Raw genomic sequence first — 24943 nt, 5'->3', positions numbered from 1 at the left:
TTTAAAAAGGCTTTTACATCTTGATGAAGTTTCACTAGGATATTTTTATTATTTAGTTATTTAGAAAACAACTATAGCCTGGCGCTTTAAACACACCTGAAACCAATAGGCTGAAGAACTTGTATAAAGAAACATCAACAATTTTTTGAGCTACAAAATTACCTCAAGGTCCACACATAACCAATTTTTTTTTCTGAATAGAAAAAAGGCTCTTTGCTGAACCTATAGGAATCACCGAAGAACCTTTATTTTGTGCGGTGCGCGCACCCGTGCACACAGGCACAGCACATCTTAATATATTGCGCGGTCACGAGGCAAACACTCTCACTCGGTCAGCTTCGACTGTCAGTAGTAAGACGCGCGCCACGGCGATAGATACAAGCATCTAGACACCAGGCGTACGTACATGTGCGTGGTGAAATGCTGGATTGACTAACATTGAAGATCTCAGGGATCAATGGCGCGGCTTTGAGATCGTTTAAAATTTATTGGAAGGGTGAGTGTGAGAGAGAAAGGAAAGAGAGGGAGAGGAAAAACAGTGTCTTTCAACAATGGAACTTAGAATGGAAAACATTGGGAATCTGCACGGCGTGTCACACTCCCATCAATCGGGGGACTTGATGAACTCTCCTCATGCGCGACAGTCAGCGACACATAGGAACTTGGTGTCATCGCACGGGAGGTCAGCGATGGTGTCCAGCATGGCCTCGATACTGGACGGGGCCGGGGAGTATCGCACGGAACATTCGCTGTCCGGTCCTTTCCATCAAGCGATGCCCATGTCGTGCGATTCGAGCATGAGTCTGAGCAGCACTTACACCACCCTGACGCCGCTGCAGCATCATTTGCCTCCCATATCAAACGTCTCAGAGAAATTTCACCACCACCCGCACGCTCACGCTCATCACCATCCCGCGCACCAGCGTCTCGCCGCCGGGAACGTCAGCGGCAGCTTCACGCTGATGCGGGATGACCGGGGCCTCGCGTCCATGAGCAACCTATACGGCCACTACTCCAAAGACTTGTCCGGGATGGGACCACCTTTATCGCCTCTTTCCAACGGCCTTGGGTCTTTGCACAACTCTCAACAGACTCTGAGCGCGTACGGTCCGACTCACCTGGGGACTGATAAGATGATTTCCACGGGAGGCTTCGAGTCCCACGCTGCGATGCTCGGCCGGGGCGAGGAGCACCTGGCGCGGGGTTTAGGGGGCCATGGGGCGGGGATCATGTCTTCTCTCAACAGCATCAACCACCACCACAGTCATTCACACTCTCAGGCGAACGGGTCGGTGCTCTCGGAGCTGGATAGGCAGGCAGCAGGAGGCGGCGGACAAGGTGGTGGGTCAGGGCAGGTGGAGGAGATCAACACTAAAGAGGTGGCTCAGCGAATAACGGCGGAGTTAAAGCGGTACAGCATCCCACAGGCCATCTTTGCCCAGAGGATCTTGTGTCGCTCTCAAGGAACTCTCTCGGACCTCCTGCGGAATCCCAAACCCTGGGGTAAACTCAAGTCAGGTCGGGAGACGTTCAAACGGATGTGGAAGTGGCTGCAGGAACCCGAGTTCCAGCGCATGTCGGCCCTTAGGCTTGCAGGTGAGTGAATGTCACTGAAGTTTCCTCGTGCAAAAGAGGAAATCAAAACAAGCATACAAATCTATATATTTTACTCTTATCTCCTTCCATGCTCTTCAATAATGTAATCAATACACTTAGTTGTTCTTGATTTCTCACAGTTCATCGAAAGGCATCTGTTCCTATTCAGAAAGACAATAAAATAACAGACGATTATGATTTAAACATTTAGAAATCAGACAAACAAGCCGTACAGGCTACCCTTAAATTAACTAAAAGAAGTATTTTTAGGGACATCTAAAATTATTCAATTTTACTATATTTGCTGAGCAAATATAGGTACATAATTATTACTTTCAAATTATTAAAATGTTTTTTAAGACTGGAGGCAGGTGAAATCAGTTAGGCCTAGCCTGTGTAAATTATTTTTACTTAGCATACACCACATACACCATCTGTGACCTATTGCAGGTGTTTAGGTTTGTTGGAAGGCCTATTGTATCATTAAGTGACTTACAGGTCAATAAAGTAAAAACTGGTATTTATTTTTCAAAATATTTATTTCTAAATAATTTGATTCCATTGATTTCAAGACACTAACAAAAATTCGTTTTGCACCAGCCTGTCACCATAGCTACTCAGCTTAATTTCTTTTCCTTTTCATTCAAACTAAAACAGTGCAGACAAATGTGCAATTTTAACCTTAAAATGTGTTCACTGAAAAGGAAATTTGTAAAATTTAATTGAAAAAGGTGTGTATACTGAACATTACCTTCGATAATGGTTGGCAGAGAGACCGCTGACCCATCCAAACCTATCACCTCACGTCGTATTTCAGTTGTGGGTTAAATTAACCAGGATATAGTGGCATATTTTAGTTCCAGTCAATGCCCCGTTGAAAAGCACTTAATGGAATGTAAATTGTTCCTTTGCGCATTTAAAGTTGTTCTGGTAAATAAAGATTTAAACGCAATTCAATTGTCCTCTTAAGTGCAGTTGCTGTTAAAGCTAATTGGGCAACAGAGATTTTTTTCTTCCACACCCTATTAAAAGGAAGTTACCCTAAACGGACAAACTCTATACTGCTACAGGTAGTAACTTAGAGGTATAGAAAATATGTATTTCGGGTAATTCACGGTACCATCATTATTACACAAGCACTTTAAAGTGTGATACTACATACATACATACATACATACATACATATATATAAATGAGGAATTACTATGGTATGCAAATAACAAAAGCAAGTGCATTTAAATGAGCCATTATGCACTGAGCGCATATTGAAGTTGGGGGTTGTGTTTCATAGAGAGTCTGGGAATACTCGTTCACTACATCAATCAATAAATTCAAATTACTATTCCAAATTCATCACAGTCACAAAAATCGATGCCGTGGCACTGCTTGGCTAATGTGAAAATGCCCGTGTCTGTGGGATCATTTGGTAGTGTTCTTCTGGGGCGCTGAAGCGTTTTTTTTTTTTTTTTTTTTTTTGACAGTAATGGTAGTTAAAAAACAATGAGAATATTTTAGAATGTAAAAAAAAAAACTCCAAATAAGCAGCATATATATGGCATATCAGACATGTCACGCGTAAATCTTACAGAAAAATTGCAATCCTCAAATACTGCGCAATGGGCAATGTTAAGATTGCATTAACGATGAAAAACAATTCGTCTCAGCATCTGTGCTGTATTCCACACTCCATCTCAATGTATTTGGCCCAGCCAATACAGCGATCAATAAAGATAGCCAGTACATCTATCAGTTATACCGGCTCAGCACTCTCTCCCATTGGACTCTGGATTTACCAACTGTTTCGTTTAGGAGGAAGGATGTAGATTTTACTGTGCATCATATGGAGTCTCTCCTGTAGTCATGAGTGCGAGAGAAGGAAAGGATAAAAACAATATTAAAGACTAAAGTCAATATGCGTTTATATATGCAATGCGCCACGACGAGATGGTAAATTTGCTGTTTTTTTTCTCTACATTAATTTAAACTAAATGTAATTTTAGGCCTGTTCACTAAATTGCTTTCATAGCATCCATGAGAGTTCTACCCCACCACCTTGCCTTTCTGTGTTTTTTTTTTTCACTTGACAATTTCTGTTAAAACAATTCGTCTCAGCATCTGTGCTGTATTCCACACTCCATCTCAATGTATTTGGCCCAGCCAATACAGCGATCAATAAAGATAGCCAGTACATCTATCAGTTATACCGGCTCAGCACTCTCTCCCATTGGACTCTGGATTTACCAACTGTTTCGTTTAGGAGGAAGGATGTAGATTTTACTGTGCATCATATGGAGTCTCTCCTGTAGTCATGAGTGCGAGAGAAGGAAAGGATAAAAACAATATTAAAGACTAAAGTCAATATGCGTTTATATATGCAATGCGCCACGACGAGATGGTAAATTTGCTGTTTTTTTTCTCTACATTAATTTAAACTAAATGTAATTTTAGGCCTGTTCACTAAATTGCTTTCATAGCATCCATGAGAGTTCTACCCCACCACCTTGCCTTTCTGTGTTTTTTTTTTTTCACTTGACAATTTCTGTTAACCTATACAGATAAGAATTGCTATCTCGCATGAAATTGAGCGCAATCAATCCATTTAGAATAGGTACCACATGTTATATATACACACTTTAACACTTTGAAGTGAAGTGTTTGCTTTTCACTCAACATCATCCTCCTCCTCCTCCTCATCAAAATGACTTCCAGTCTCGCCTCCAGTTCCCAGCCCACGAGGATAGACGCAATTGATTTAGGATTAGCGAATAGAGGCATTTTCAGGGGAGATGGGTTTTTGCAGGCCAAGAAAATGATCGATGTTAACCTTAATAACTGACAGAGCCAGAAGTGAAAATGAAGATGCAGTCACCTGTTTGTTAAACAAATGCATGGAAGCCGTTTTAAAATATGATTATTTCAGGGTGTTCGAAGAGAATCTTTTACTGTCAAGCAAATTCCATGACCAAGATCATTCCACGATCTTTAGACCCACGGTTTGTATATGCCATATGTGACTTAAACGGTCTCGCATTATAGTTTGGGTCTATATAACAAGCAGTGAATTTATATTGATTTCCATTGCTTGGTTTGCTATTTCAGTAGCTCGAGTTTAACCAAACGGGAGAAACTTCACTTTCGTCCCTCCCCCTTTGGCCTACTGCCTTATTCTAATTTTAAAGATAGGGGTTTTGTTCTCCATTATGCGCATTATTTAATGACTACAGGGATTCGACTTTTAAAGGTATTTTCATATCTAATGTTCTGTTGAGGTTCGTCTTGCGTGAACCCAATTTGTTTTCTACTACTAGCTAAAGGTCATCTATTTAAAAACATAAAAGGTAAATCTAAAACGACGTTTTACCTGATATGTTTGGTGTAAAAAAAACAGCTTGAATCGAACTGCGAACTGTTGCTATGGTAACCTCAGTAAGCGAAAGGCGTCAATTTAGTGAATTCCAACTTATCTGTAATCACAACTTTTGTTGTTTCTTAAACGCTGCTAAAGATCTACTCTATGCGTACTTGTATAAAACAACACATAGTCTACACACGAATATAAGAATGTATTATTTGCAAACAACAGGTAGATTTGCGCATACCTTTTGCTAGCGGCGTTATTGCATATTTAGATTGATGTCCACATATGACATGTTTATTCTACTTTACATCGTGATGTTTTAACCTTATTTGCAACCACCATAAGATCTAACATTGTTGCTCTATAATGCGTGCAGTAGCCTACTGTCTCCGCGAGCTTAGATTTTCATGATCAATCTCTGTGCTCGCCCGCCAAAACCCACCACCCTCCTTCATGGCTAACTCAGCAGAATCGTCCCCTGTCAAAACATCGACCTTTGAGACGATTAGCACCAAGTCACGCTGATAAAACCAGCGGACATCCAATAAATCAAATCAGAGAGAAAGATAAATTCAATCCATGATAAGTCCTAAAGAAATGGTAGCCTACCAGTGGGTTGTTTTAAAGGTGAGTGACTTTTAAAAGTCATGTGCTTGTTTAGTCAGGCCATTGATAGAGAGAGCTGGAAAAAAGCGGAAAAAGGTGTAACGTTCTAGAGAGACAACAAGCCTCACCCACATCATACTAACCCCACATATCAGCTGTTTACATTAGTGTTTCACAACCCACAACTTCCAACAGATTATCCATTATGAATTCAGATTTCCATACTTATTTCTCTGATTGCACTGATGTTATATTTAGACTGTACACAAGCATACTCATGCAAAACTCACCCCACTTGCTGATGAAAGCAATTCATATTCATACAAGGGCAATGAATATGTCATGACACACAGACTTTTTAACCACCGTTGGATAGGCCTCTTTGGGAGCCACTCCGCTCCCAATTTCAGCTCAGCCGCACTCTATGCATTGATCCTAGGCAGACTGGTCGGCTGAGCGGCGCGGCCAGTCATCGATCCTTGCACTCCCTCAGTCCTCCCACTTGAAATCCAAGAGAGTTCACATACACCTCCAGCTTTCACAGAAGACACCATTTATTTATTTATTTAGACTTTGTGAAGTCGAGAACCCTTGGAGTTTGGTTATTATAGTTCCAATTAGACGTGATGATGAACCCACGTTTAACCCTCAAAGACAAGAACCTGCCATCGGCCTTTAAAGTGAAAGTGACATGACATGTGGCCAAGTATGGTAACCCATACCATACTCTCTGCATTTATCCCATCCTAAGTGCACACACACAGCAGTGAACACACACACACAAACACCGTGAACACACACCCGGCACAGTGGGCAGCCATTTTTTGTGGCAGCCATTTTTGGGAGCAGTTGGGGGTTCGGTGCCTTGCTCAAGGGTATTGAAGGTGAGAGAGAGCGCTGTACATTCACTCCCCCCACCCACAATCCCTGCCAGTACAAGACTCGAACCCGCAACCTTTGGGTTACCAGTCTTGACTCTCTAACCATTAGGCCATGACTTCCCCCATACTTCAAACTGCCTTTGATGGGTAGTACATTTGTTTGCCCCTTACATTTCACTGTACCTTCAAAGACACATACTGTATTCTGCAATATCACCAATTTATTATTTGGCAACGATTCATATCATAAGCTTTGAACATATAAGACTAATAACCATCTTAAACGTAGAACATAGTTTGCTGGTTTAGACACTGCACTCAGGGTGCAACAATTAAGGTCATTAAGGCAACAAAGGTAAAAAAAAAAGTCTGTTGTTCTTTCAATATAACTTTCAATTTCCAGTCACCACAAAAGTTACCATAGCAACAGAACGTTGATCGAGTGCTTTCCATTGGAATCGGTATCGGACATTATGTTGACCAACATAAACAGGCCTACGGTCATTAACGTTTTATATTTAGCCTACAGAAATTAAAAGAAAAAAAAAAATGGTCGCAGTTTATAACATTTTATAAATGTGGCTTAGATTTTCCTTGTTTCCATAATGTCTTTAATATCCTCTTCTTCAACGCAATGATTCTGACGTAAGTTCATAGCTAATGATTAGCGATAATGTATTGGCTTCAATAACTAACCGACTTTCTTAATAGGTTGAGCTGTTATTTGAAATTACCTGAACATTAGCATACTGATCTTTCCTTATTGCATTACACTAAATGTAGTCGAGTATTTAGACAGAGCCTTGAGCACAATCTTGTTTACAAGAAGAGCTCACCAATTAACACAACTATTCTAGCAAATAATAATAATAATAATAATAATAAACTATTTGGCAAAAAAGAAACGGACGCATAAAGCTATAGGGCCTACTCTATATTCTGATTTCATATTTCAAACAGTGGTCTCGTTAATTTACCATTTTTTGATATTATTCGAATGAGCCTATTTTAGACTGAATTTGTATACAATTTAGCTATATAAACTTGTTCGAATCACAGTTGATGAACATGATGAACATTATAATCCACTGGACCATGCAATAAAAAATTACTTTAAAAAATCAAAAGCTAAAAGAAATATTAGAAATGCTTAAATCTAAGTGCTCTCATTACAAAACGCACTTGTACATAGCCGAATAGATTAAGCCTCATTTTTAAAAAAGAAATAAGCGTTAGGCATACATTTACGGTAAATACGGAGTAATTTAAAGACGTAGCCTATACCTGCGGTTGGCCTATGTCCCACATTGAGACTAATTAACACTATCAAAAACCATGAGGTTTTCTGGACGCTTGTAGCTGTGTTTTTTAGTCATTATTCAGAATCATACTGCAGTGTGTCCTCATTTGTCATCCCCCACACTGCACAGCACGCAGTGCTATTAAATTTGTATTATTCCGAATTTAGACTCAGAGCCCCATTGGTACAAGGCAGGCCTACCATAGTTTATGGCTCATTACCTGACAATTTTCATGGAACTATAATTAATTAGATGAAATTAAATTTCAAAAACGAATTATTTACGGATTTATCGACCGGTATTGAACACCACAGGCCTACCCCGCTATCACTGGTGTATTGCAAGGCAAGTCAGAAACTGCCCTGCTCATAGGAAAAGTTCGGAGTCTGTTTTTACTTAACCATTTTAGCCTATTTGCCATGAACATCTTAAGGGTCATTTCACGAAAAGGGTGTCCCTTTCACGTGTAAACAATGAAAAGCTTAAGTAGCTTACTATGTGTATCATACAAAATAAATAATATAATCATATTTTTTCGCATGTTTTCTTACTGTCATTATTAAATAATGTACAATTCCATCCTATACGCGTAACAATATGAACAAGAACCAGGGTCTTCTCGTTTTATCGCTTTGTAATATTTTTGGTCAGTAGTCAACACTATTATCATGGCATTGTACAATTAACTACTTATTATAAAAAAATGGGTAGGCCTATTTACAAATATTAGATTTAAATTATTTTTCTAATAAAGTACAACTTGAGTACAAGTCTAGCAATGGCTAAACGAAATTAAACTGTAAAACTGTCAACCCTGTTACCGTCAAATGTTATTTTTTGTAAGACAGCTATATCGCAACATATTGTTACATTTAACTTGAGAAGGCACAACACAGTTGAATTTATTCATATTTAAAGGCATTCCTTTGTATGACAATGTTAAAAATCTTAAAGAAATTTGCATTTAAAAAAAATCACCTTTTCAAAACGAAAATGCATCCATTTAGTGCAACAACCGTTGCTCCAAACTGCTGTAACCTGCAACAGCAGAGGTGCCAGGTGAAAACCCTTCAATATTTTGTTTTGTGTAATTAATTCAAATAACTTTAAAATGAAGTTTGTATAATGTTGTATAATCATAGGCAGCAGAACAAGATTCTGCCAGTATATCATATTGAATATTTATAGATCGCTACCGAGAGAAAGAAAGAAAGCCTACAGTAAGTCTTGTTTTATTTATAATTTATTAAATGTAGGCCTATCAAACGTGCTAATAAGCGAGTAGAAACTGTCAAAATCCCATCCGAATGTTTCAATTCACTCTTTGTCACTCATTGACTTATTTTTTTCTGTAGCCTACAATATATTTCTGCTTCTGTCCCACTCTCTGCTCACTGTAGCTCTAAAGTCTGCTGCTATCGATTTTTTCCTTTTCTACGCCGAGCTTGGTTCAGTAATCAGGGCCCCCTTCCCAACTGATCGATCAATATTGATTACAAAATCTTACGCCTGTAAACCGTTTACACCAGGGAATAGCGCCAGCGACACCTGCTGGTAGATTTTAACACCAAACACAGCCTAGGTTTGTTGGATATAAATATGAAATATCTGTAGTGGTTGAGTAGGCTAGGCCTACTGAAAACCACTGTCAAAGGGCAAATGACGTTCAAAAACAGAAGGCTCCAGTAAATCTTGCTGAAAGGTCGTCTACGTCAGATACGCTGAGGTCTGCTTTTTCAGTCGTGGTTATTTCAGTCGAGCAACACAGACGACTCATTACAATTTAAAAGGCTTTAAAGCTGCATCATTCACTTAAGACTCAGTGCTCTGAGACACCTTTATGCTATAGGAGTAATGTTATGCGAAAACAAATATTATAGGCACGTTAAAGTACAGTTAACATTTAAACGGTAGGCTACACTTCAAGTGTACAATGCATTTAATAGCGTGTGCGCGCTCGTGTGTGCAATCGCAGAGTGGCTGATATGGAATCTGAATATGATGGATGCGGTCCAGGCAGTTAGACGCCTGTAGTAAACAGATTTGACTGCGAGAGGTGACGTGATCAATGGGCCTCAGCTCAGTGTAATTAGATACATGGCACCACAGTTTGGCTCCAGTCACTCCACAAACCCACACAGACAGATACAATCCGAGTAAGACGCAAAGAGCTGCTGCTTTTACAGGCTAAGAAATGAATGATCCATTCACAAAAACGCTGAGAGAAGCAAAAGGTCTGGGAGTGCGTTGGAAAACAAACCAATAATAAAACATCTAAATAGTGTAAAAATAAATATAAAATGTTTTTTATATATATATATATATATCTGGGAAAAAAGGCATTCGATTGCCTTTCCACATAATAAAATTATTTGTACTTGTGAGCTGTAAACGAACCAAAGCATTTCTTGGCATACTCATGTTTCCTAACACTCGCTGTGTTTACTGCCCTCAAGTAGGCAGCCAGAATCTCTCTCTCTCTGCATTGCCAGGACAGAAACATATACAGGGAGGTGGTGGTGTGAGTTAAAGGCAGTTTGAAAATACTCTGCCTCTCTTAGGTCCGTGCCCTCCAGTGGCCTCTGTTTGAAGTCGCAGACTACAGACCTGCTGGAGGGGCATTCAGACCAAAGTCTCTGCGGACAACCCCACCTCCGAAAACAGACACATACACACTAAAATAGGATGAGTCAATACCCCCTTGCGTCTTTCCTCTTTTTTATTTCTCTTTCTTTTCTTTCTCTGTCTCTCTCTTTTTCTTTCTTTCTCTCTTACACAAAGACCCTTACTTTTGTATACCAGTCCCTCGCTCTCCTACTGTGAGCCCAAACTGCATTAATATTGAATCAAACAGTAGTGTCTCCAACGACCAGGCTGAGGTGCTCACCGCTGGCCTGCTCTGTCTGCTTCTTTTTAAAGGGATGATTTTTGACCTCCGGGGAGATAGAATGGATTTGTCTTAAATCACTATTAATCCACAGCCAAACAGGAGAGTCTGAACATTTCGACTCCCTGCAAAGCCGTTCATCTGTGGAATTTGCTCTGAAACAGGGCAATTCAGTATATAGAGCAAACACAAGACTAATTAATTTTTTCTTCCCCGTTTTCTTTGTCTACTTCCCTTTCCCTGATGTTTCTTGTTCATCCTCCTGATCCCCACAGCTTGCAAACGTAAGGAACAGGAGCAGCACAAGGAACGCAACATGGCACCCAAAAAGCAGCGCTTGGTATTCACTGACTTGCAGCGCCGCACACTCATCGCCATTTTCAAGGAGAACAAGCGGCCCTCGAAGGAAATGCAGCTGACCATCTCGCAGCAGCTGGGCCTGGAACTTAACACCGTCAGCAACTTCTTCATGAATGCACGTCGCCGCTGCGTCGACCGCTGGCATGAGGAACACCTTCACGGCCATGTAGCCAGTCCCGGCCAGCCAGGCACCTCGGCCACCACCTTCTCCAAAGCTTAAATCTAAATCCCTTTTCCCCTGGGTGGCTGAGACTGGATCAGTCCAAACTCACAGTCACCCGTTGCGTGCCAATCAATCCCACTGCTGCCAAAAAAAATGGCGATGTTTCACGTTAAATGCAACCTTTTACTTTGGGACTGTTATGAAATCAAGCCAGACATTTCCACATGGAAAAGCACCACGTTATATTAACATAAACCACAACGAAGTGAGCTGAAATGGTCTGTTCGTGCGGTTGAGGACAAACGAGCACTTTCACAGCTTACAGCACAGAAGGCTTGTTACTCAAGCAAAGTTGTCAAAGAAAGCCACCACCTGCATCATCATTCTCAGGCCCACGGCGGCACAATTCCCTAGTGGCCAGTTGTTTCACTGAGGCTCTCAGATCATATGCTAAGCTAATGAATTGAGAGACTAATCGATACGGACAGAAAAGCGAAGGACGTCGACCTCTACTGAAGGTGAAATGGAACGAGCTCCCACAACAAGGACTCGCACGTTCGCCCAGCACGGCTCTCCATGCGGTTTATTTTGCACAGATGGAAATGGAGGGCTGGACTGCGATGTTTCATGGCACTTGTGGTTAACTTGTGTCCTTATGATCCAAACTGTCCGTAATGCAACAAGCAAACCAGTTGACAACAGTCTTCAAGTCTGGGGACAAAATACTGGACCATTTTTAGCAAACGGTGCACCATTTCTGATCTCGACAGACTGCAACCTATGATATTTCAACTACGAATAGAATATTTTTCATTCCGTATAGATACACAATAAGCCTAATGTCAAGACAGGTACAGCCAAACACAACTAGGCACATTTAAACACGTATGGAAATATTTGTTACAAAATGCTACATCCACATGCAACTGAAATCTTACTGATATTAATCAAATATTTTGTTTATCCTGCAAAGTGGACAAGGGGTAAACACAGTTCAAATGTTACATTTAATCTAGTGCCAATAATGTTTGCCTTAATATAATAAAAAAGTTCACATACTCTCAGCCAGAGTCCACTCCCAAACCGGCATTATGTGCCATAGCAACCAACAATCAGCTTTTAAAAAGAATCAGAATCTTTTTTAAAACAAAAATATGAAAATAATCAATGCTTTAAATGATTTAGTACAGCTAGTCTGATAAAACCAACTGAAAAGATAGAAATATCTCTACAGCAACACAACAGACACAGAGAAAAACACAAAAAAAAATCAGCTTCTCATCCTCTTTAACCCCTAAACCCCTATTTGTCTTTTGATTTCTCTCCCACTTGCTTTCTCTTCATAATATTAAAGCGGGTAATTGGTACAAAATATTTCTATTTCTTATTAAACTTGTGATCTGTGCATCTGTAAGGCACCTTGTTGATCATTTGAAAAATTCATTTAAAAAAGAAAAAGAAAAAAAGGACTTTCTAAAAGAATAACCAAACTTGGGAGGACTGCAGCTGGACATCTCTGCATTGCATGTGAACTACCACAGGTCATAACAGAAGGAACTTTCACTGACCGTGAAAAAGATATCGCTCTCTCTTGGCTCTGTTAAAGAGTAAACAAACAAACAAAACAAAAAACATAACATGAATTCTACCCGAAATTTCTCCCAAAATCCTCGAAAAACCCTGCCAAATGGGTGTGAAACAAGGGCACAACCTTACCTCTGTGGCGAGATGTTAAAAATCGAAGAGGAGTCTTTTTTTAGTGTCTTTGAATGCAACAGTAGCATTACTGGAAATGTTGCAGGACTTGCTGAACAGATAAAAGTGGGCACTGTTAATGCAACGATGCTCTGAGCATTGATTTATAAGCAGGCCCAGATGGAATCTGCAAAAATTTCAGGAGAAAAATCAGCGGAATTAAATTCAAACATGGTGCAATGTGTAGCTGAAAGCATAATCAAATTAGCCAAAATATTTAATAAATGAGCATTCAGTGGCCAGCAGATGTGCAGAATTTTGTAAATGACTGGCATTCGAATTCAGTGGAAATCTGCAAAAATCTTTCACAGAATTTTGTCCATAGATTCCATGTGGGCCTGATTATGAGCATTAAGAGAGAGCAGATTTGTGCTACACAAATCACTGGGCATCTATATGTATATTTGCTGATAAAACTGACCTTTTGTTTGTAGTGAGAACCAGTGTGGCTACCTCACTGAGCTGGGTGGTTTGTGAAACAGCCACTGATACCAAAGATTTTTTGATCTGCCAGTCCTGTGCTGCCAAAGGGAGGAATACACACCAAATACCAAAAGCCCAATAGCATAACCAAAGCTGTTACAGTTGTAAACACATATACAAATTAATTTTCACATATAAGGTGACATATAAGTGCAGTCAGACTGCATAGCACCACACTGAGGGATGTGGCTGCTATGCAGATTTAGTTGAGTGCCTTTTTCCTTCAACAACGGGTGGGACTGCTCTGATATACACACACTGAAGCACACACACTTGGTTAGTTTACACACAGAACGCGTTTTTGTTTCTTCGTTTTTCTATGTAAAGACGCGCTTTGACCGTTGATCCGCATCTCGCGCCATTTTCAGTGTCTCGCGCGGGACCGCCGCGATTTAAAGGCGCCGTGCCTAGTTTTAGAAACGCGTCTGGAGATCGTGCGCTATATTCCATTCCTAAGCGCGGAGTATCGCGTTTTTAACGCGTTCTGTGTGGACGGCACCTTGCACAATCACTCTAACATACAAATGTACAGTAGGCAGGCATACAGACATTGAACCAGGGGGCGATTTTAACGTTTAATATAAACTGGTGTTAAAGCACTTTATAATGCCAACTTTATCGTTTCTCCAGTATCACTTAACTGTAATTATTTGTGCTAAGAGCCCTTTAAAACGGCCAGCTTTATTTTGCGTTATGCTTGTCTTGAGAGTGAGGCCAGTTTATTTTATTTGCACTGGCAGATATTAGCAAAATATCTTTCAATGTTCATACTTTCACCCTGATTTCACTTAATATGCCGAGGTACTGTACCCACATATGGCCAATTTTCAGGAGCTATATCATAAATCAACTTCTAAAATACCAGACAGGACTTTAATCGGAGCAATTTGGTTCTCTTCAGCTAACATTTTAGTCCAGAACAAGTTTAGAATAAAACCCTGTTTTTGACAATTTGATTATCAAAGATTTAAATACCTGCAAGTGATTCAGGGGAAGAGGTCATTTTAAGAGACATATTGAACCAGTTCCCTCTTATATTTCTCCCATTGGAAACCACACGGACTTGGCAGGAAGGTGTTGACAATTGATTCTGAAATACCTCAAATGTTTTGTGTAAAGTTTATGTAATTTAGATTAAACTAATGCTAATTACAATGCGAACACTAACACTACTAAGACTAATAATAGTTAGTTTTTGAACTTGTGACTTGAAGCTTTATACTGTTAAATCGTTTTTGTTGGTGTTGTTGTTTGGTTGACTCATTTGCCAATTGTTTATCATTATTACTACTATTATTTTGATTGATTGCGGTACATAATTCTTTATAAAAGAAAGACATTTGAATGTTTAGACATGACAGAAAGGAAAAGGATTTGATAGTGGAAGAAAGCAACAACAAAAAATTGAAAGATGACGACAGAAAAGAGCGAAATCACAGTAAGCTGAATTTACAATGTATGCATCAAGTTTCTAATCATTTCAGTTTAAGCATTATTTAAACTTAAACTGTTAATTTCCTTTTTATTTATTTAAAGCTTGATTGTGTTACGTGCTCCTAGCATTAATTAAAAAAAAAAAATACAAGGAAAAAACAAACTCCTCCCATTTGAAGTGGTGGGGACACTTTTTCTGCATGACTATTGTATACTGTATAGAGTAAAGCTGGATCGACCTGGACTTTGGTGGGAGCGACTAGGACGAATAGACCCCAGGGGACATTGGACATGGGTGGGAAGGGTGGTAAAAGTGTTGGAGGGGTCTTTGTTTTGTAGTTTTCTGTCACTGTTGTTTTTCACTGGTTGTGTGCATGTATTGTTACAGCCCTCTCTGCCCTCCTTGTATTTCTTTTATGTAAATAACTCTTTAAACTAGGGCATGGCCATGTATCCTGGGCAACTGAACTTGGTCATGGACCCATATGTACACACGTCTCCTCTTCTGAAATGTAATCTTGTGTACATTTGTTTACATGTGGCGTGTTTCTCGAATTGGGTTGCGCATCATTTCACGTGAAACTGGAATGCTACTGGCTAGTTTTTTTTTTTTTGCAACAGACCCCTCCAACAAGAAATTATCTCTCATCAACTGTAAAACAGCATCACGTACATCATGTTTCTCTTCGGGTCTGTCTGCAGATCCAACCCCCCTAGTCACACTGTGCTCTTCCTCTTCTGTTACCTGTCAATCAATCAGAACCAAGTGTCTTTGTGATGGTGGAAGACAATCAGTTTCAAAACAAGGAGAAAAAATGGTATAGAGAAGACAGGCTGAGAGGAGGAGGAGAAGAGGAGAAAGGAAGGAGGAAAGAGGCTCTCAGTGGTCGCAAGTAGGTGACCACTGCCCTATTTAGCTTGCTGTGGTGCTTATGGTGTGCAACGTTAGCTAACTTTGCAAACACTCTTCCCTAATAATCTTAAAGTAGCATTGCATTGTTACGCATAGAAAACATTTAAGTCTTTCAAGACTTAACTTCCACGAAATTTCAGCCACCAAAAATGGACAATAGAAGTAACAGTTTAGCATTTTAATGGTATTCATCTTGATGCTAACACTAATATTCACTTTAGCATCTACCTACATTTTTCTCTCACCTAACTACTCCCACACTGCTGGACCAATTGAAAAGAGCTAGCGCAGACAAGTGCTAACGTTTGCACTAACAATGCTCTCTAATAACCACAAACCAGTCAATAAAGAGCTGCTGAGGCTGGTTGTCTTTGCACAGAGAACTATGCAAAAATACAAAGAAAAGAAAAGCCTTTACCTCAATCTTAATCGATGTGGCTGGTTCAGGCTCTTTTCCAGTTCCTCAAAATCCACTTTAGTCACCAGGATGATGTTCAGGAATACCTGCACCAATTTTTTTACTGATTATTTTATACTGAAACACAGTATATACTGAAGAGTAGGGATGTAAAGATTCACTCAACTCACGATTCGATTCGATTCACGATTTTGATTTCACGATTCGATTCAATTCAATTTTCTTTTTAACAAAATGTGTCCTTTTATTATTGCTTGGACAAAATACTGTACGTTTCTTTGTGAAATTGAAATATAACACTATAATAATATACTAATATAGCACTTGTAAATTATTGCTCTTTTGTTGGTTTTGATTGCTTCTATATCTAAGCGTTTGCTAAATAACAAAATTGAAATATAATGTAAATGTAAATAACAAAACTAAATTGAAATTTTAAAACAAGCCCCAAATCAAATAAATAAGTAACACAAATAAAATAAATCTCTTCATATAAACAAACTAAGACTTTGTCTGTGCTCTTTCCATTTAAAATGAGAGGCAACCACTGCATTTTAATCATGATCCAAACAAAGATGCTGCATACATGCAACATGAGCAGTTTTTAATGTAAATTACTTTGTATAATTTCGAAATTTGAAGCAAAAACAGAATGGTTTGACTTTTGTGAAACTATGCATAAAAAATTATCTGCATGAAACAGAAACAGCAGATGAGCTGAATGAGATGCAGATTCACTCTCTGCCAGCAGGTGGCGCTTAAAGCGTTTCCTTGGTTTCCACTGTAAACAAAGCAGCGCTGCACTTATGAACTTTAATATACATTATACAGAGGCAAGAGGAAAGAAAAAATACCATCGAAAGACAGTAAGTTCCCCTCAGACATACATTCATATAAACTCCTGCCCCTAATTGAATCGCGATTTGTTTAGCATCTCAACCGATTTGAATAGTCACATATTCAAATCGATTTTTAACCGGTTTGCGCTTAATCGTTACATCCCTACTGAAGAGTGTGTGCAAAGTAAAAAGCTCTAAATGAAAACAATGACATGCACATAAACTCTCCTTCGAGCACATCTACCCAAGCCAAAGATTGATCCAAGGGTAAAGACAATCCATAAAAAAACAATCAGTGTGTGTTTCTGAAGCTGTTGTGATGCCCTGGCTGACTATATTTGATAGGTGCAAGGATTTCCCTTTCATGAATTTTAGCATTCAAATTCAATGTCAAGATCTAGTACAGGAAATATTAAGAAGAAAACACCTGTCCACGTTTAAAATCTTTTGCACAAGATTTTGCCAATTTTAATATCCCACTGAGGCTTCACATTCACACACAAACTTGTTCTCAGGCAGCTGTTAAAGTTTAAAGGGCATGTTATTACGGAGAGCCTTATTCCTCTTCCTGTCCTACAGGGGGAGCCAGAGAGCCTGTTGAGCACTTTTCATTCAGTGCAAGGAGACAAATTGGAGTAATAACTGTTACAGAAAAAAAGGTAATATGGGTAAATTGCGTGTTTTGAAATAAAATAAAACCATTGTTGAACATTTTCATGCTATTGTCTGATTATTTATTTAGCCTGGATTTGATTGCAGCTATAAAGAGAAAAATTGATTTTGATGTTCTTATAAGGTTCTCTTACTTATTTATTTATTTTTTATTTAAATGTATTGTTCTGTATTAAAACAAATGCAAATAAATATATTTGGGAAAAAAGAGAAAGAATATATATTTCAGTTAAATATATTTATTTGTAAAATATTTTTATACAAAAATACAAGTATATTTAAAAGACCTCACTATCAATTAGATTAGGTGTATTCTGAACTTTTGAACCATAGACCTTCGGTTTCAATATTTGCTACTCACATTTCTGTTACATTTTCAGTGTGTGAAAAAAAAACACACACAGAAGATGCTAGCATAACACACCACCACTATTCATTTCTGTATGTGAAGCTTGTGGAGATTCTTTCTTCAGACCATCTGCTGTAACCCTCCTATCCTGTGGGGGCACCGTAGAGGGAAGCACACTGCAGGATGAACTACGCTGTAGGGTACCTCTCTGAAACCACTACTTCAGCTCAACAGACTCATTCCAGCTGTGGAAACCAGCTGTTAAAGTTTAAAGGGCATGTTATTACGGAGAGCCTTATTCCTCTTCCTATCCTACAGGGGGAGCCAGAGAGCCTGTTGAGCACTTTTCATTCAGTGCAAGGAGACAATTTGGAATACCTCTCTGAAACCACGACTTCAGCTCAACAGACTCATTCGAGCTGTGGATCTGCATGTGTAGAAAGGAAAATACGGTGAGCACAAACAATAACAAAACAACGTCTTATATGCTAATTGTGACAAAAGGATTTGCGGTAAGAAAGTATGGATCAACCTTATGTTTGTTGAGGTTTGTTAGCACAACACCTAAGGCTCTTATGGTTATTGAGGGAAGGACAGCAACGCATGTGGTCACACATATGGTAAGCCAAACCTCAGAGGTACTGTAAGCATTTGGTGATGCTCCTGAAAATTCAAGATTCAGATAATGAATAGCTTTTCAACATTAAGGGAATCTTCTTGAAATTCCTTTTTTTACATTCGTACATTTTACAGCTGAACAGTTTTTTAACATTGCCTCCTGGTGGATTTAAAATTATATAATATAAAAATGTATAAATTATAAATAAGGTTAATATTAATTCATTCTAAATTATCAAATATTTAATCAAAATAATTTTAAAATCTATAACATTATTTTGAAAAACAAATATAATAAAAATAAGGTTAATATATATTTTTTCTAATATTCATTCGGTCTAAATTATACAAATTTTTAAAAAGTTTAAATTATTATTAACATTTATAACATTAAAAAAATATATATAATTATAAATAAGGGAATATTCATTTTTCTAATTAATTCTTACAAAATATTTAATCAGTTAAATGATAAAAAAGAATAATGTTTTAATATTCATTTATTCTCAGTTATAAAATATTTAATTAGTTCAAATTAACTTTAACTTATTTTTTTTAAATCTATAGCATTACTTTGAAAAACTAATATAATTATAAATAAGACTAAAATGTTATATCCATTTATTCCCCGTTTAAAAATAGTTAAAAGCATTTAATCATTTCTAAAATCTATATATATATTTTAAACAGTCATTTGCAATTATTGGATAAGTCATGGAAACATAAAATCATACAGAAATATATATATTTTTTTTAAATAATAATGTTAAATAAAAATAGCCTCTAAAATTGCTCTCTTTGTTGTAAGAGCATTTTCTATACAAATTGAACCCTGATGGGATGATATAGAAAGTTTACTACTTGATTAAATGCATTTTGTCTCTTCTTCTAGAGATATGTGATTTACACGAATAATGACTAGAATACCCAGACACGAATACGCAGGAAAAAGTAGTCTTTAGGTGAGGCAGTAAAGAGGCGAGCACTATGGAGAGCCAGTGTGGACAGAAAGAACGCCACCAAGCTAAAAATGACTGCTGCAATGCTGAACTTGGCCCAGAACTTTGTATTTAGAATAACCTAAAACCGGCAAACAGAAACAAAACAATACCTTTATTTAATTATACTTTTATTACATTTTATTGTAGCCTTTGTTGATGCCATCTAGTTACCTCAACAGTGATGGTGAGCACTACAGATGTTTCAACCGTTACGGCTAAAGTCTGATAATCGAGAGTACTGCAATATTCCCATAGGGATGAAGAACAGGATGCTGGAGGTGTAGAACGAGTAGAGGAGTGTGATGGCCAGAACAAATGGATTAAATGGCTGCTTCTTCTGTCCAATCGACTAGATCTCAGGCCAACAGACAACTCTTGGCACTCACGTCCTATCATGGAGTTAAAGGCACAATATGTAATTTCCGCCGCTGGAGGGCGCGTATTCAAAATAAACAAAGAGACAAAGGCATAGTTTGATGACGCTCTGACTGAGTGTGGAATCATAGGAGTTGCTCGAAAGCAGCGGAGCTTTTATTATGCCACAGTCGACCGCTTCCGCTCCTTCCGGTCGTGAGTATGTGGGGTAAAGCAGCGCTGTTTTATCATACTAGATACATTTGAAAGTTCTGTTATAATGCTACTCTGTGAATAATGTAAGTACACAAGTCAGCAAAATATATAACACTGTTCTAGTGGTTTTTGGATATTTTTATAAAAAAAATCTTACATATTGTTCCTTTAATGTAAACAGTTAGACTTCCATATAAACCAATCAGATGTTAGATTTGTAGTGATTGGTCAAAATGCTCTGTATTGGCTTACCTGTTCAAAAATACCCACACACTGTATAGGCAGGGATATGTACATTGTCGTGTAGAGGCTAATAAACCAGCTCTCATACATAGGCTGGAAAAGATGTAAAAATGCACCAAAATAAGTTTCTCATGTCATTTATTATTAGAGAAACAATACTGCATGTTGTTTTAATCTCAAATGTATCTCAGTTTGACTGTAATGAGTGAATGGGTGTAAAGTGGATTAAGTGACCTAGTTGCTCTACCTGAGTGCTGAAGCCGTTGTAGAAACTATACCAAATGTGCACCAGAGCAAAAGCAATGGTTTTGTAGAGGAAATAGCGCAGAAAGATGCAGATGCGGTATGACCAGTGCCCGTGTACCAGCAGCAGCCTGCGAAGAAAGCTGAACTGTGCCAGAGCGAAATCTGCATTCTGCACCGTCTACAAGACCTACGCCAATATGTGCGGCTGGTGATTAGCAATGTGAGAATTTGATTTGTTTCCTTGTGAACTAACAAATAATGCATTTAAAGAGTTGTGGTTTTGATCAAACAGGAAATTTCTCGCTCTTGATCATGTTGACATCCTTTTTATTCTCAGCTCCTCAATGTGCGTGTATTGAACTAATTAGTTTTTCCACAAGGTGGCAACACTTGGCCAAATAGTTGTTTCACAATTTGAAAAGAAACAGATGTGACGAAACAACAACAAACTATTGGAGATGCCCAAAACACCCTCAAGGCAATATGCAACAATTTTTTGTTTTACAAATTGGTGGCAAATTCATACACTCTCATCTGTATGTTTTTGTACGATCTACTTACGCCTCAATGTTTAGGGGCAGGGTTATGGGTCGACCATCATGCTTACTTTTTTCCTAAAAATCATATTTTTCCTTACAAATCACATCGTACAAATTCAAAATGAAATCACCACCTCGTAAAATAGTTACATTTTCTAATGAGATCAGGTTGAGATGGCAAAAATATCTGGGGGCCACATTAAAGAGTGTTTGTGCCTCGTCAAGTTTGAAAATGATGAGAGAATTTTCATTTTTGGGTGAACTGCCCCTTTAGGAACAGCTGATGAAACTCACCCAGCACTGACATGCGTCTCCTCTTGCTGGTGAAGTCCAGGAGGGCTAGGAGCTGATAGGTTCGCGTGAGGCCCATCTCACTGATGGTGAGAGTTTCTCGTGTGCGAGAGAGAAACACCCAGCCGAGCTCCCGCGCTGCACACACCAGAGCTTCTTCATCCGGAGAGGCAGCCTGGTAATGAGGCAAACCTGTATTTAAATAAAAAACGCAATGTAAAATATATTTTTTCTCTAGTTTTGCCTGGTCTCCATTTTATAATGCAATATTCCTATTCCATCTGGCATCTGTTCTTTAGGGGTAAAGCATCAAAAATGTGTAGATGCCTATTATTATTTTTTCTTCTTGTTTTCTTCTTATCTTTTTTCTGACTTGGGTCAAAAAGGAAGGTCTAAACTTCATTATGAGCATTTTTTAAGTTCTAAGTAAAAAAAAAAAGTTTTTGCTGACAACTGTTAAACTGTGTGGTCAATAACCACATTTTTTTCAAAATGAAGCTGCGAATGTGTCCTGCGTTACATTGGGACCAATGTCCTGAGGGTCCAAATACACTTTGGAGCCCCCTGGTGGTCAAAAGTTGTAAATTGATGGCCCTGTAACTGCATCTTGCAGCTATATTTTCGTCACTCTCCTTCCTTACCCCCTAGCAATTACAATAACGTAATAAATATTAATAATGGCAGAATAAATAGCATTTCTACTAACCATCCCTCCACTTGCTCATGACAGTGTGGCAAAGGGCCAGAGCCGAGAAAAACTCTTGGCACTCAGGGCTTCTATTTTTCACGTAGCTTGTCCACCAACCGCTGGTCAGAAAACTTCAGTCCACCACAGGAAAACCGGTTCCAGCTTAAGTCTAGTGGCTTGTTGAAATCATAAAGCGAAATGTGTTGACTGTGACTGGGTCAGCAGATTAAACCAGCAATAAATGAATGCATTAATTCTTAACTTGATTTCCTTTGACATGTCACCTAAGCAAACAGACACTTGTCATTAGTGACATTATAAAATACAGAAGGCTGAAAAGAGCCTCAAAGAAATTAACAGACCGTAAATGTACAGCAGAATCTGAAACATGATAAACAGTGAGTTAGATAGGGAACATTTTCAGACAGATTCATAAGAAACATTCATAAAGACACATGTTAATACATGAAAACTTTACATACAGAAATTTTTAAATAAATAAAATGAATTATTATGATTATTATTGCTATTATTATAAAAAATAGTTAATAATAATAACAACAATAATAATAAATTTCCCTCTTTCTTTTTCAACAAATAGTCAGTGAAATTAGGTATTTAAAAAAATCTAAAAATGATTTTGGTTTGTCAACCTCAGGAGGTCAAACTAAATATTAAATACTGCCATTTACTAAGCAGATACATAAAATATGCAATTATTTACTAAAATCTGGGATATGCCTAACCCCTTATTTTTGTTTCATTTTTTTTCTACCAATAAACAGTAACATTTAAGTACAATTTATACAAAAAAATTAAAACACAAAAATTAAATATATACATTTAAAAATACAAATATATAAATTAAAATAAAGTTATTTATTTTTAATAAAATCACTTCTAAATAAAAAATTAAATAAATTTATAATACATTCATACATACACAAATAAAAAAAACAGTCATAAAAAATATATATTGTAAATAAATCACAAAATTAGCCTAAATAAGAAAAAGGAATGAAGGTTATTTACTTGTCTGCAGAGTTATATTTTTGGTAATTAAAATGAGTTTTTAATTAGTAAAAATAAAAAAGAATTTCTTACTACAATTAATCAAATGTCACTCTAACAGATTATATATGATATTTGCATATGATTTTAATTGTTATATATGGTCAAGGAGTGATTACACATATTCGATGCAGTTAAAAAAGCTACTATTCATGCTATTCATGTCAATTTTAAGCTAGATAATAGTTGATGCAAATTTATACGGTTTCTTCCTCTCTCTTACCACCAACAGTTTTGTTTAGTAGTATTTCCTCTTGACTTTTCTTCAGTTTCAGTCTTCCACAGTTTGCAGAATTTTACTATCCGAACCTGTCATGGTCAAAGAAGAACATTACAGTTTTCATCTGTCAACCAAGCCCATTTGAAACAATAGATCTGCATAGGACTGTTAGCAGTTAGGCAACAAATAGCACAGATTTTATTTACTTGTGTATATGGCCAGCCCATAGGCTATGTCCGTATTTCGCAGCACAGTTCCTCGGAGGAGCAGGTGGCCTGTGTCCAGAAGGTGTCGCTCTCCTTTCCAAAGTAACTCACCCTTGAAGGAATGCAAGTTACCGTTCGGTTCTTCACACTACACGATACCTAATGTAAAAGAGAGAGAGAGAGAGAGAGAGAGAGAGAGAAAGAGTCAAAGAAATGAATAGAAAGCTTATCTTTTTGTCAGTATGAATGAATGACTCCAATGTTTGCAAGTCCATACAAACCATCAAAAGCTGCCAGGTTTTGCTTAACAGAATCTCCATTCAGCTCAGTATGAGTACACTCAGAGCCTGGCGAAACTTCAAGTTGGTTTCTCTGCAAACAGCAGAATAATACAGTGTGAGAACAACGCAAACATGCTACTTTAGCATTGAAGCTAATTTTCCACAACATATACAGCACATATTTCAGTGTTTGTTTCACCACACTCTTAGAAAAGATGGTTCTTTAGAGGTTCTTTATACATTGGGACTCTTCTATTTAGAACCATATCAGCCTGAATAATCCTTTTATGCTGAAATGGTTCTTTGTGTTAGAGTTTAGGGTTCTTTATTCAAGACTTTTTGTTTTTCAAATCTGTAACTGTCGAAGCCTCCTCATTATTGATTTTCTGGAGCTCAGCTATCCATTTATACACAGAATGTCAACACACTCTTAACAGGTAGATTTCTTTTTTAAAATGTCTATAAATTAAAAGTTTCAAATAGTAACCAGTTTCCTACCAATCATGTCTTTTCCTCCTTTTAGTTTAACAGAACATGTAAATGTGACCAGGTCTGTTCAGTTAAAGGGGTCCTATTATGCTTTTTCACTTTTTCAACTTTAGTTAGTCTGTAATGTTGCTGTTTGAGCATAAAAAAGATCTGCTGAGTTACAAAGCTCAAAGGCCTCTTCAAAAGGAGATATTTTATTTAACAGAAATCACTTTTCAAAAACTACAACGAACGACTCGTTTGGACTACAACACATATTTTCTGGGATTTGTGATATCACAAATATCGACGAATGGGACGAGACCTGGTTGAGCTGCACTAGAGAAGGCAACGAGTGTTATCACTATGTCGGAGACACGCTAGCTTTCTCAAGGCAGACGAACTTAGAGTGGTTACAATCATCCGGGTTTAAATCGTGCTCAAATTGATTAGATTTTGACGCAATATTTACACTGAAGCTCGCAG

General features: G+C 37.9%; 1 protein-coding gene and 1 pseudogene across 1 annotated transcript; one reads left to right on the top strand and one right to left on the bottom strand.

Annotated features, from left to right (window-relative positions):
- The first annotated feature begins 320 nt into the window (after positions 1–320).
- LOC107655183 (hepatocyte nuclear factor 6-like) lies at positions 321–11743 on the top strand. Its single transcript, XM_016442606.1, has 2 exons — positions 321–1596; positions 10905–11743. The coding sequence occupies exons 1-2, from the start codon at positions 552–554 to the stop codon at positions 11207–11209; spliced, it is 1350 nt and encodes a 449-aa protein (XP_016298092.1). The 5' UTR covers positions 321–551; the 3' UTR covers positions 11210–11743.
- Positions 11744–17550: 5807 nt separating this feature from the next.
- LOC107655165 (phospholipid-transporting ATPase IK-like) overlaps positions 17551–24943 on the bottom strand; it is a 12250-nt pseudogene continuing 4857 nt past the window's right edge.

The sequence above is a fragment of the Sinocyclocheilus anshuiensis genome, unplaced genomic scaffold (genome assembly GCF_001515605.1).
Source record: "Sinocyclocheilus anshuiensis isolate Anshui unplaced genomic scaffold, SAMN03320099.WGS_v1.1 scaffold735, whole genome shotgun sequence".
In the NCBI taxonomy this organism is placed as follows: Eukaryota; Metazoa; Chordata; class Actinopteri; order Cypriniformes; family Cyprinidae; genus Sinocyclocheilus; species Sinocyclocheilus anshuiensis.
The sequence above is the reverse complement of the archived record's forward strand: the minus strand, read 5'-3'. Positions and strand labels throughout refer to the sequence as shown.